The 14,062-nt window shown below is 42.6% G+C and overlaps 1 protein-coding gene across 2 annotated transcripts in view; it reads left to right on the forward strand.

The window, feature by feature from the left end:
* Window positions 1–9,122, forward strand: part of LOC146321820 (forkhead box protein O6-like) — a 56,429-nt gene extending 47,307 nt beyond the window's left edge. For both annotated transcript variants that reach the window (XM_084727102.1, XM_084727101.1), the window contains one exon: window positions 6,651–9,122. In XM_084727102.1, coding sequence (XP_084583228.1) covers window positions 6,651–8,372 — 1,722 coding nt within the window. In that variant the 3' untranslated portion in view covers window positions 8,373–9,122. The remainder of the gene's footprint in view (window positions 1–6,650) is intronic.
* The last annotated feature ends 4,940 nt before the right edge of the window (window positions 9,123–14,062 follow it).

The following is a 14,062-nucleotide window of genomic DNA, read 5'->3' on the forward strand; positions in this document are numbered from 1 at the left end:
GCCCTTCAGTCCCTCTTCAAGTCCCCCTCAGACACATGAAATTCCCCCTACCCCGTCCCTATTAATCCACATGGCTCTAAATTCTTTATTTCCCTTCAAAGGGACAACGCGAGCCGTGACATCAATCATGGAAAGCGAATATTTAGCCGGCGCTAATTTCCACCAATAGCCTGGAGACAGGCTTAGCTGACAAAACTCATTCCTGTGCTGAACAAAACTGCTTGTGTTGAAACCTCCCCTCCCCCTGATCCCTCCTGCCTTCTGCACAGGCAAAAACGGCATCACAATAAACACAGTTAGTGCTTCTGTTACTCCCCCTTGATTTGGGCTTATCAAATGAATGTGCAGCATAGAGGGATACCCTTTGACAATACATAATGGCTCCATTCTGCATGAAATGGTTTGGTAATACCAGTCGAGTGTGGCAAACGGCTTTACCCGGTGCCACTACAAGAACAGCTGCTGTGTTCTTAGCTGGGCAAGCGCACCACGCTGCTTCACCCTTGAGGTTGTTTGAATCGGGTGAGTGGTTTCTTTTTGCTGGTTCCCAGACCCCACTCACAGTCCTCAGTTCCTCACTCAGTTCTGTTTGAATGAGTGCACATTCGCCACAAGATGGGTCCTATAAACCGTTTGACCTGTTTCCTTGCCCCTCTGTGTGTGAGCATGTGTGTGGGTGTGTGAGCGGGAAAACCCTGAGTGGGTTCTGAGGCGGGGGACGAATGTTGGGGGATGGGGTAAGTGGGGGGCATTTTGAGGGCACCCCTTTGTGTGGCTTGGAGGGGCCCCTTGTGGTACCTCTATATTCCCACCCTTTTACCCCCCAAGCCCCTCCACCTCCCGCTATATGCCCCAGCACAGCTGACCCCCATGCCAAGCAGTCAGGTTATCACAGATGAGCCACAACCCCTACCCCTGTCCTACATCTACTCCCAGTGCCTGACTGACATCTTTGGAGTAGCAGCAGAGGGATGCGTTGGGCATCAAGCCAATTTGGGCAAGTGGGCACAGTCACTTAAAGGGATAATTCAGATTATTTCATGCCGATAGTCAGTGTATTACCTCAGTTTGGAGAAGCAGAGAGGAGTACCAGCGCAGAAGCTAAGCATTGGACTGTTCTGGACACAGTCCACAACAAAATGTATTTTAGCCACTTAAAAAGGTCCACCTTAAAAGAAAAATCAATATCAATTTAATTGTACACTACATTTAGAATATTTTCATAACTTAACCCTTTTCTGAAAGGAAATCACAGTTATACCAGCCAAAAATTGCTCAGTCCAAACCAACCAATCTCCATAGGCAAAGTCAGTAATTTCAACATGCAGAACACAGGAGTTGCTGGTCTACTGCTGCCACGATCAGTTAGTTTGTGTTTATATGTGAATATGGTTGTTCTTATTGTTGATGAATATAGCAGACTAGGTTGTCTGATGGCAAAGTAAAGCAGTGAAAATATTGTTAAGCTAGTGTGCGCTAGTAAAATGCCATGTAGGGCAGGTAAATCTAGCCCAAAAAAAACGATAAACTATTTTGATCATTTAAATAATTTTCATGAAAAATATTCAGGAAATACTGTTTTATGATTCTTAAATATTCCCCCTTTTCTCCATTTATCATCATATTAAACTGAATGTCTTTGGGGTTTAGACCGACAAAACAAGACATTTAAAGACATCACTTGGAGTTGAAAAACTGGGATGAGCATTTTTCTCTATTTTCTTACGTTTGATAGACGTTGCAGCCCTAGAATAAACCTTACAATTAACTTTAGTCTGTATTGTTATTTCACACCTGCTTATAAATAAAACAATTTGTACAGGGGCAAGTATAAATTGATCTTGGGCAAGTGAAATAAAATATTGATGTCCAACCCTGCCATGGATAAGTCCATCAGGTGATCAGGACTACCCCTTTGACTCACAAACCTGTGGCGATTAGACACTATCATGTGAACAGTAAATGTGGTATATTGAGCACACATTCTGGCCTCATAATACAGGTGGATTGTGTCGTTAGTCAGACCTTGATGTGTGCTAAGCCTCAACACTGATAGCCATTAAACTTCATTGATTCCCAACACTAAATAGGCCTCTCAAGTCCCTGAGTCAAACTGAGTTTACATGTAATAAAGGAGGGGAGACTGTAGAGCAATTGATCGGTATTGTTAGCTTTCCTAGAGCCAAATGAATGGATCTTAATGAATACCAGGAACTTGTTTCTGCTCATCAGCAAATATTGAGGAATAATCTGTTGGAAATGACTGTGTCAGTTTGGTTTGAACACCTCGGTTCTACACTCAAAAACCTTCTTACTGCTCAGTCCACCTGTGTGTTGTGGAAAAAAAGGTGTCAATATGTCTGATTTGTTTGGAAAGAGCCTAAGCCTTTAATCTGTGGACAGAGAGAACTACGCTGCAGCCAGGTATCCATTGTCTAAATATCTAAATCAGCTATCAGGATTTTTAGGCCTTAATCAGAGTTGAACCCAAGCTGATTGTTTTCCTGCAGCCACGAGAAGCTCGTTCACCTTAATTGACTTGGATTGGTCCATAAACTATTACCCTTATCCTCTTTTACTGCAAATTAACCCCTTTCAGTCTGATTTAGTTGTGCTTTTAGAGTGAGGAAAAGGTGGGTGGATGTCCCTGAAAACAAAACAAAGAAGTCACACCACTACTTATGACTCTGTCTGTTCTTTTCAGCATTACGGGACCAGGCAGTGCATCTCTCTGTATAAGCCCAGCCACTGGTTCATTCATTATTTAGAGCCCTCTCCACTAGGCCCATTGTATTAAAGGGGTATGATTTGAATAGGAAGCAGCTTCCTGGACCCAGGCGTGTGATGTGTGTGTTCCTCTCTGTCATTGTATGTTTCTGTGGGCTTCATCTGTCTGCCTCAGCAAGCCAGGGGGCTGAAAGAGAATTTCCATTTTATGAATATTTAATACATAATAAAGTTTTCAATTTTATTCTATTCAACCCGTAGGGGTAAAAATGTGGCAAAGCCAACCCTCAAGGACAGAACTCAGAGTAAAGGTAGTTGATTCTATGGAGGCATCACGAATACTGTTAACATCAGACATCATCTACTAAAATGCACTCACTAACATTAGGAATAGTTTAACACTAAATACGACACTGAAAAAGGAGAACTGTTGGACCAACTTTAAAAAAATTACTTCAGTTGGTAACACACAGATTAATTAAGTTTTTCAAGTCAAGTCAAAAAGTTATATGAAACAATTGTTTTAATTCAGATGTACTTAATGTTCTGAGTGGACAGGGTCAGCAACAGTACTGATTTTAGCCCCGTAAAAAGGCCCACCTAAATCAACATCAGTTTAAGTGTACGCTATATTTAGAATATTTTCACTGCTGTACTTTGCTGTTAAGGAAGCCTTTTCTGGCAGCTTGTTATATAAGCCAAACATCCCTGTCCGAACACCAACAAAACTCCATAGGCGAAATCAGTGATTTTTACCTTGCAGAAAACAGTAGTTGCTGATTTACTGCTGCCTCCATTGATTAGTTTGTTTGCGTTATTGTGTGCCTTCAGTATATCCGAACAGTCCTTAAAATGCCAAAGTCACACAATAACACAAACAATCTAATTGTCTGAGGCAATGATAGGCCAGGACCAGGATGTTCTGTGAGGTAAAATTACTATTTTTGCCTATGGAGTTTGGTTGGTTTGGAGTGAGTGATATTTGGCTCTTTTCACAGCGTGTCCAGGCAGAAAAGGCTGTCTGATGACAAAGTAACAGAAATTAATTAGCTTTTTTTAAATGAAATTTACAAGTTATATCCACACAATTACTTTAAGTCAGAAGTCAGAAGATTTTCCAACTCAATTATTTGCTTTACCCAAAAATAAAATACTGCTCCTTAATAATCTAATAATATCTTTTTAAAATAACCTTTATGTGTTCTTTCAGTTTGTTAAATATAATGAATGTAATTGCTAATGTTAGAATGACTTAACTGTAGTCTGACCTAATGATACATGTTCTCACTGGAAATCATTTTAACCATGTTCAACTTAAGAACAAAAGTTCCTCTGCTACCTACCTAGTTGATTGAACTTACATTTAATAATTAGTTAGTCTTTTGAAATTTAATTTGATGAGTTGAGTTAACTCACAGCAGTGCATTTCCTTTCAAGTCAAAAAACCTAAAGTCAGAACATGTTTATATGTTCTGAAGTCGTCTGAAAAGTTAAATTAACCTAAGATGAATAAAACCTATATATTTATGTTGAGTTAATTTAAAAAGATTAGTTGATTCCATTAAATTCCTGTGTTTTACAGTGTGTAAGGGTTTTATAATATCTATATTTCACACATCTCAAACTTCCTTTATGTCGTATTACTATTGGATCATAGCGTATCCGGGCCGCCCGCTGCGTCTGCGGTGACCTGGCATGGCTCTGTGTGAGACACCCAGCTGGGAGTGCCCCTGAATCAACTTGGGATTAGCCCAGGATTGTCTGGGATTACTCGGGGATGGAGGGGGATTAGCAGTGACTGCTTGTTTCGGGGGCGTGAGGGCCATAGCCTGGCCAAATTGCCCCTGACTCAGAGTCAGGGAACAGGAGGTGGATAGAACCACACCCACAGTGGAACCACCTGCAACCTGAGCTATTCTTAGCCGCTAAAACACACAAACAGGATGACAGAGAAAAACATGTGGTGGAAAACTACACGACAGGAAGCCATCAGCAAGCGATGATGATGATGATGATGATGCCACGGCTGGCCGCTGTCCGAAATCTCTCAAATCTCTCTAGCAGGTGGATTCATCAGATAAAGAGGGTTTGGGATGATGACAAATCCCTCCAAGTTCAATGGGGCTGCTCTTCCCTCATACGGGGATAAATCGCGATTTGAATCAGACAGGTCACACAGAGTTGCAGCATGAAGTGGTTCAGCTTTTTGAAAGATGCCCCATTTTCAACCGGCCGTGGTGGAATGGCATGAAAGCTTACATATGTTTTAATTCAGGCATTGCACAGGACTTGATAGGGATGGTTTGGAGTGGTATGATAGGTGGATGATCCAGCCAGGGTGAGACAGGGAGTTGGCGCGGCACGTAGAGGAGCCGTCAGAAGCAGGGAGCGGGCATCCCCTGCGGACCTGCACTGCCGAGATGAAAGGCTGTTTAGTGTTGGAGCAGCAGCATCAAACAACCGCCTCCTCTTGCATCCTTTCCCCCATCCCCCACTTCTCCCTCCATCTCTCACTCTCTTGACTCTCGCCACAATATGATATAGTTCTGCCGTTGCACGTTTACCCGGTTGCCATGGTTACCCAATGCCGGAGGTGTCACAGCGAGATAACCCAAGGAGGCATTCACAGATCACCTGAATTCAGTTCGCCTCCCATTTATGTATTCTCCGCTGCAATTTGATTTATTTGTTTCCCTGCCGTGCAATTCAGTGTGAATACAAATAATCTGAAACATAATGGAGATGCTGGAAGTGTGGGTACCCCTCAATCTGAAACAATCTATTGTACCAGTATATTCCTAAACCACAGGAGGTGCTTTTGATTTGATATTTTCCTGCTTGAGCGTCAAAATGCCTCACATGCACAACAAAGAGCAGAATTGCAACGACAGACTCTGTTGCACATCAGGCACCCTCTGCGTTCAGCAACCCTTGAGATGTAAATGATAACAAACACTATAAAAACTATATCCTATGAATTACTGAGTCAGTGACTGTACATGCCGGTGTGGAGGATAATGGGAAAGTAATTTGTGGCACACTGTATAATTGAAGGCATAGAGATTGAAAGCAGGAGTGGAAAATGACTGTTAGGAGTGTGTGAAATAAGAAAAATCAAGTCACAAAATGTGTAGCGCTCAGTGACAAAAGAGAAAGAGGGATGGTGATAAAGACAGAACAAGGGAGGGAAAGGGAGATAGGCAGCGAAGGTAGATGTCGGAGGGTGGGATACATCCATTAGCCTTCCTTGCTCCCGGCTCAATCTTGCGATACACCCCCCCCATTCAAGCTACGAGAGCGAAAGAGACAGGGCTGGCACTAAGCCAGACTGGCACCGACTTCAAACATACAGTACGCCCAACCACAGCAGCTTACATCAGCCCGGCTGAAAGGAGTCATAGAGGAGGACAGATGGATTGACGGAAATGAAAGTGGGAGGATTGACGTACATAAGGAAAGTGTCTCGAGACTGAGTCTCAGGTCGTTTCAGGTTGGTTGAGGCTGACAGGGTCTTGCTCCGTGCCGGCTGAAGCCGTCCTTCGAAAGTGTTTGTGTTTTTGAATGTGCTCTCAATTTTCTGACTTTGGTTGACACTGATTGCATAGAGGGCCTGGTATCTACTCCTGTGTTTAGAGTGTCTAATAATAGACATGGAAGCAACCTGATAATTAGGCCCATTTTTTCTGAGTCAGCACGTATGGATTAAATGATTTATAGAGCTCTGACAGCTGTGATTGTAATAAGACCTGTCTGCATTGTTGATTATTACGTTTGATGTCAAAGATCCTTATTTTCCTCTGAAATTTATGCAAATTTCACTCACCTCAGAAAAGCAGTTTGTGTACAAATGATAAGTAATGTGATATATATTACAGTGTAATTTGATCCATCTCTCATCGTGTGTCTCTCTTGTCTCTCTGCAGAACTCGATCCGACACAACCTCTCCCTCCACACACGTTTCATCAGGGTGCAGAATGAGGGAACAGGGAAGAGTTCCTGGTGGATGCTGAACCCAGATGGAGGAAAGATGGGTAAGGCCCCCCGCCGGCGAGCAGTCTCCATGGACAACAGCACCAAATACCTAAAGAGCAAAGGCCGCATCAGAGGCAAGAGGGTTGGTCGTCCTGGGATAGGAGCAGGGGCTGCTGCGGTGGGGCTCCAGGGCTCCCCTGACCACGGCAGCCCCCCACGGAAAGGCCTTCCAGGATCTGGAGGTGCTTCTGGGACAGATGGAGAGTTTGATGCTTGGACAGACCTCCACTCCAGGGCAAGTTCATCAGCCTCGACCCTGAGTGGGCGCCTGTCACCAATCCTTGCAGAGGGAGAGCCAGAGGAGCCAGAGGAGGGTGGTCTGTCCTGTTCCACTTCCCCCCACCTCTACCCCTCACCAACCAGTGCCCGCTCTCCATCTATGGGGGCAGGGAATCGCTGTCCTCCCTTGGAGCAGCTGCCTCAGCTTGCTAACCTGACAGGCGCCATCAGCCTGGATGAGCAACTGATGGAGGATAGTTATCATCACCATCACCCATCTCAGCAGCAACACCAGCAGCATGCAGCTGTTGGCAGACATAAGCACCAAACCCCTGTCTACCACTACAGCTCTGGAGTGAAGGGGCAGAGCCCCTATGGTGCAGGTGTCTACGGTGGAACAGGCTTGGGGATGTTGTGCCACCACTCACCCATGCAGACCATACAGGAGAACAAGCCAGCCAGTTTCTCTGGAACCATGCGGGCATACTCAAGCACCAATGCCCTGCAGAGTCTGCTTACAGGGGGTCCAGCAGGGCAGCAATACTGTTCCAAGGACCTGATGCTTGGACAGGAGAGGGAAAGCCATCCTATGATGGGTCAGGCCAGTAATGGAGTTGGCTCCAACCATCACAGCCACCACCCGGGCCACCACAATGGCCACAGCCACAATGGACCTCTTAGTCACAGCTCAGCTCACAGCCATAACAGAACTCACAGCCATACTCACAGTCACAACAATGTAACCAACCACAACCACAACTCACCTCACAGCCTCGCCCACAACGGTCACAACCTCAGCCAGAGCCATAACCACACACCGCCCCGGGCCGCAGCCCTGACCCCACGTGGCAACAACAATCAACTTCACACCTACAACCACAAAGCTCCCTACCTGTACAGCCCCCCGTCACATGCCCACCTCCCAGCCTCCACCACCCTCCCCCCAAATCCAGCAGGTATGCTCGGCATGCCCCAGGACTCCTGCCATGTGGCCACCGCCCCACACCCGCACCCCCGTCACAACCATTACCCTGACCCACAGCACCAAGGCATGACTAACGGACCATATCACCATGGCCAGGGGATGGGGAACGGTAGCGTTGGTAGCAACTACCACAGCTATCACCAACCTCACCCCCACGAGAGACTACCAGCTGACCTGGACATTGACATGTTCCATGGTAGCTTGGACTGCGATGTTGAGTCCATTCTCCTCCATGACATTATGGACTCTGGGGAGGAGATGGACTTTAACTTTGACTGCTCCCTAGCTCAGGGGGTGGGCATCGGTATGGGTATGGGTATGGGTGTGACCATGGGCATGGGGATGGGAATGAGTGGTCTGGCCGGTCCACAGCAAGCCCATAGCAACCAGAGCTGGGTGCCTGGCTGAAGGACAACTCATCCTGCCCTCTGAAAGAACTCCCTTACCCATGAAGCACTGTGCTCAACTGTGACATTCCTGACTTGACACAGAGACTATAGGACCAACACTCCCGTCTCTCTTTGTTGTCTTGACAATTCTTCTGTCACCCTATCCTCTTTTGATTTCCCTTCCCCCCGAGAGATCTAGTTCATGTCACGTTAGGTTTTTCTTCATATCAGCTATACTGTGATGACAATCTCTCAGCTGTGCTTGCCCAACATCGCTTCTCATCTACCATGAGAACTGAACTCTCAATGCACTTTATTGCAAGTGGGTCACATCTCACAGTGCAACGCGTTCACAGAGCAGCTCAGGCAGAGCTTGGCATGTTTTGTAAGGTGGCTGCAGCACTTGACAGCAACAAATGAGGAAATCATAAGCTCTGTTGATAAAGTGTCAGATCTTGGCATTGAATTAAAATTAGACTCCCTTTCTCATATGCTGTCATTGTCAGTGGTGAGGACAGTAATTTTTGAAAAAAACAAAAAAAAAACCCTTAGTCGCTCTGGGTTTTTCAAATTCTGTTTTAGCTCCAAACATTAGACATCGCCTGTTCTTTATCACCCATGTTACAAAGTTTGAATATGAGTTGATAAAATACATAACTAAATTTAACCTGGGTTTGAAGGTGGCTTGAATGTATTTATACAATATATTTGAAGTGTGTAGGATTTATGGTGGCAAAATATGGCAGAAATGGAAAGTAATGAGGCTGGGATGATATACATCTCCCTGATGTGATACTATCACGATACTTACGATTTATTGCAATTTTTTTTGTTTTTTGTTTTTTTAACAAGAGACCTTGGGAAAAAGTTGAATCATACACTTCTAGAGACTATCCAAAAACTCCACACATCACATGTCAGTCAGTCTTTCCAAGTTTTATTTCAGAAGCATCATCACTACACTGCATAAAAAAGTAGTAAATATAATATTTTTTGGAGTAAACTGCTGCATTTACCTGCTCTTGCTCATAAAGCTGGTTGTAAGGGATTTTTCCACTTGAAGAGTTAGTGCAGGCCTCCCAATGATCTCAAGGCCTTAGTTCGATCCAGCACATGATACCTGAATGTGTAAAATTCCTTTACACTGGTACTGCAAGAATACAGTAGAAAATACAAACAAATGTGAGCTACCCTCTCCTCTTTTCTCCACCAAGTGATAGCTGTATTTTTTAAAGCCACTGGGGATTCTGAATTTGAGTTTTGACCCTTTAAGGCAGCTGTAGCTCTTCGGTGTGGACTGTTGAAGCCAGAGTAGCACATTGAGTTAGCAATGTGAGATCAGCAGCAGCTAATTAGTTTTCACAGAGCAGAGGAAATCAATTCCTGAAAGTATGAGAACAGATGTTTTATGTTTAACTCTTGAAGTAATGGATCTGTTTGTTCAGACTGTGATGCTAATTTCTGTTAGCAGGTTAATGGTAATTCCCATTAAGTTTTGGCATCAAGCTAACAGACTTAGCACTAGTTTTTATACATGTATGAAATCGATTCAGGAATTTGAAAAATTGATTAGGAATCCTGAAACAAAGAATCATGATATTTAAAAGAATATCTACAGAGGGTGTCGCACCTCCTGTCTCTACAGTAGCTCGGAATGGACAAACCAAAAACTGGATCAGGATGCAGCCTTTTGCATTTTGCATTTTTTTTTTTGCCACCCACTCTTACACAAGACCTATTCAGTTGGCAGCTTGTGGGCCAAATCCAGCTCTTTAACAACCTCAATCCACCCCTTTGATTATTTATAAATATGATAAAAATTACGAATAAATAATTCCTTCAAATGAGAGGAATACTTGACAGCCCATTCATTGGTTATGTCTGTTGTTAAGCACAGAGATACTTAATTATTAAAATTTTTTTTAACTCAGACTGAATGAAAAAGGATGGTAAATGCAACATTGTGCTTATTAAAACAACAAGCTATACATCTAGATTGAAAAGGTGCATTGATTTTCACCATACTTTTATACATAATCTGCATTGTTTTGCACATTTAAATTCCTAACTCCACAGGTCAGGCACAGGAAATGTAAACACTCAGTCTGGCCCTCATGAAAAAGGAACTCCTACACGCTTGATGGGAGGATGGCATGTGGTGTTTGCAAGCTCACCACTAGATGCTACTAAATCCTACACACTGGTCCTTTAAATTGAACTCTGATATGAATGTGTTTTAATGATGATGATATTAACATGCTCATCAAATCCAATTAATTATCTTACATCAGCAGTCCTGTGATTTACAGCGTCATGCATTGAGTCCTTGGCGCTTTGACTTTTCTCTTGGATCCAACATTTTGCTGATGCCCTTTTGCCATTGCTTAGAGAATATTGTCACTACACCCTAAAATGGATTCTATCATTACTGGCTAGCAAGCAATTTGGTGAATTAAAATGCCGTATCACCTTGTCTCACCTGGGCTTCTTGTGCCAGTTTCTCTCTCCTCCTCTCTCTCTGCCTGCCAGTGGAGACAAAGTGACCATTCCTCACACCAAGCCATTAATGTGGCTTGATTGAAATTCAGCATCTTGCTTTTAATCTCCAAAGTGATGCGGCAGCGATGCGTCATTATTGAGAATCTAACGCGTTGTCCTCCCATCTCTCACCCCCGGCCGTCCGGGCCGCCGGTCGCCTCTCCGACTTAATGTGCCAAGAAAGCGAGACAAAACTGTGATTAACGCCAAGTCACTCTGCCTGCTGTCCTGCTCTGAGAAGGGCCAATGTCACTGTCCGCTTGCCTGCTCACAGAGGGTACAAAAAGGAAAAGATGGAGACAAGGATAGAACAAAAGTCTGTTGTTAACAGTGGGATCAATCATCGGCCTCAGTTTCCATGCTCTTTGGGTGTGTGTGTCTGAAAACAGGTAGTGTATTCGTATTGTAAAACATCGCCATTATCTGTATTTTGTGTTCCCCTGTTCCCATGTTTTCAGTGCTTATACCCTGAGCTTCAAATCCTCAAACAGGTGCAAAGGGAGAGATTTAAGGAGAAAACAATCAGCCAATCTGAGTGGCGTGAGTCAAACAGGGTTGTAATGCCCCCACAGCCATCCAACATCCACTTTCTGTGTGTTTATTCTGTTGTCTTGTAGTTGTTGTTGTATTGTTGAAAATTCTAAGGACCAACGAGGACAGCGCTGAGATATCCATATTGTAAGGATGGAATTCAATGGTGAAATGATGTTGGTTGTGCAGTATGACCTTCCTATGCTCCAATACCGTGCACCCCTCCCACATGTGCTCTGCTCAACTGTCTCTGTGTTTGTGAGTAGGGACGTCTGAAGCTTGTTTCTCACTGGCCTTGGGAGAGAAAAAAAGAGGACACCCCTATTCTCTAGTTCCCTCAAGGAGACTCTGCGCTTGGTCTGTACCAAGTGCGGCACACAAAGGAAAAGAGGGGAGGGGTAAGGGTGGGGTTGGGGTTATTATTACAGCCAAAGGTCAAGCACGGCACAGACTATCAGACCCATTATTTAGGTAAATACCTTTATTTCAGGGCGTTTAGCCGCGCTGGTTCCAGTTAATCTCCGTGTGGAAAATGCGTGGAATTTTCTAAGCAAATGGGCCTCACAAAGCAGTTATGTTATAATCTATGCTACAGACATTTAGCAATGCCCCTGCTATTGGAAAGAGAGTTATATATGATGTCTAATTTTGCTATATTTATTTATGAAAGAGATTGGTCTTCTTTGTCACTCCTAAATGTAGTAGTTGTTTGAGTCAACTCCTATCCCCTTCCTCTTTTTTTCTCTGTTTTTTAAGATGTCACTGTCCCTTTGCCCCTTTTACTGACTTTTATTTTGTACAAAATCTATATATTAAGAATATTGTATAATAGTTTTTAAAATCTCAAAATAATAATAACAGTTTTGTTGTCTATTTCTTTTTTAAGAGAATGTATCTCATCATCTGGTGACTGTTAAATAAATGAAATTAAAAGAAAGACTGTCTCTTTTGTTGCATTTGTGTGATACACTGTAAAAAAAATAGCTGTTTTAACTTAAACATTTTAAAGGAGGAGTTTTTAACTCATTATGAAACCGTCTCTTTATGACCTACATAAGCAAACGAGACCATCAGGGAGAAGATTTGGCTGTTTCTATATAATTATTTTTAATGCCTGCAACCGGGTCGGATTCTCCTTGAAATGAGATGAAACAATTCTGTGTTTGCATTTTTCCGTTATAGTAAGTAGTACATTTGTTAAAAATAAGGAGGACATTTTTAGTCAGCTAATTTTATTTTTGAGATGGGAGGAGAAACAGTTCTGCTGTTGTCCACAGGGGCCTCCAAAATCAACACAATATTAAAGTTTCTTGTAGTAGCTTTAAGTTCACTGAATTTGAAAAGACAAGTTTGTAATGATTTTACAACCAGCAAACTTTTCTTAAAAAATTAACTTGATATTAATTTAGTTGTATTTGAGAAAACATATTCAGCAGTCTTAAAATATTAAGTTGAACCAACACCTCTTCAGTCACACTGTCACATTACAAGCAAATTCAGTTTCCCAGTTTGAAGAGTCAGTTCTTCATTTCATACAGAGAACTTACAGCTGTAGCTGCTCCTGTTGGAGACACTTTGTTCCAGCGTTGGCACAAAGACAATATGTGAAACTGCTCCCAGTGACCTAAAGTTTTAGTGTGAAGGGACTGAATTCAATACTAACCTTGATCAAGGTTCATAGTGGTTTCATTATTGTAAAAAGAAGCAGCGGTGACTTATCTTAAAGTGTATTAGAGACACACATTAAGTTTTCATATTTTTTTTTTCTGGGTCTCAAGAGAGTCTTAACTCTCAAACAGCTTAATTTAATCAGTAGATTGAACTCTGTACAGTACAGTTCACCCCATCATTTCAAGTCGATTCATGTTTATAATTTGTTCTAAAAATAAAAACTAGAAATTGTGAAAGAATTTGAACAGATAAAACTTGTATATTTACCTTAAGTTTAGGGAGCAATATGTAACAACTTTGTGTCCAAAATAAGTACTACTGTCCAAATAGCAAGTTGGATAGATTATATATTATGATATATTCCATAGATGATTAAATTTGGTTGAAATCCTTTTTAATATTCGATCTATGGATAAAGCAAGTTGTTTGTATGCATCCACCTCCCCAGACTCAAAGAAGCTCAGGCAGGCTGCAGTGCAAAACGAGTGCAGCATTGTAATTTGACAATAACAAGTGATGATGAGTCCTCAGCTGTATGTTGATCAGCTGTTTATAACTGTCAGTTGTCTGTCAATGTGTAGTTAAGCCTATTATCCCAAAAACAAAAGCTCACTTTCTTACAACACATAAACTGACACTAACTCATTTATTGAACATTCTGCATTAATCTGACTCTAACAGTATAGTAAAAGTATTTGAATTTAGTATTTTTCCTTAATCTCTGATGACATATCATGGTAATTTCATGATTTATACAGTTTAGTTGATTCAATTAAATATCTGTATGATTCTTTTTACAGTGTATGACCAAGAAAAATTCTTAGTTTTTTCATGAGAAGAGAACAAAGTGACCTTTTCCTTGCAATTAAAACATAACTCCCTTCAGAGATGCAGACAACCCTCTCTTGGCAGTCTGGTTAGACCAGGACACCAAGTTGCTGTGTGGGAGGCAGAAAGAGTGGGCTGCAT

The sequence above is a fragment of the Lutjanus erythropterus genome, chromosome 9, assembly GCF_056507025.1.
Source record: "Lutjanus erythropterus isolate fLutEry1 chromosome 9, fLutEry1.hap2, whole genome shotgun sequence".
Classification (NCBI taxonomy): Eukaryota; Metazoa; Chordata; class Actinopteri; order Lutjaniformes; family Lutjanidae; genus Lutjanus; species Lutjanus erythropterus.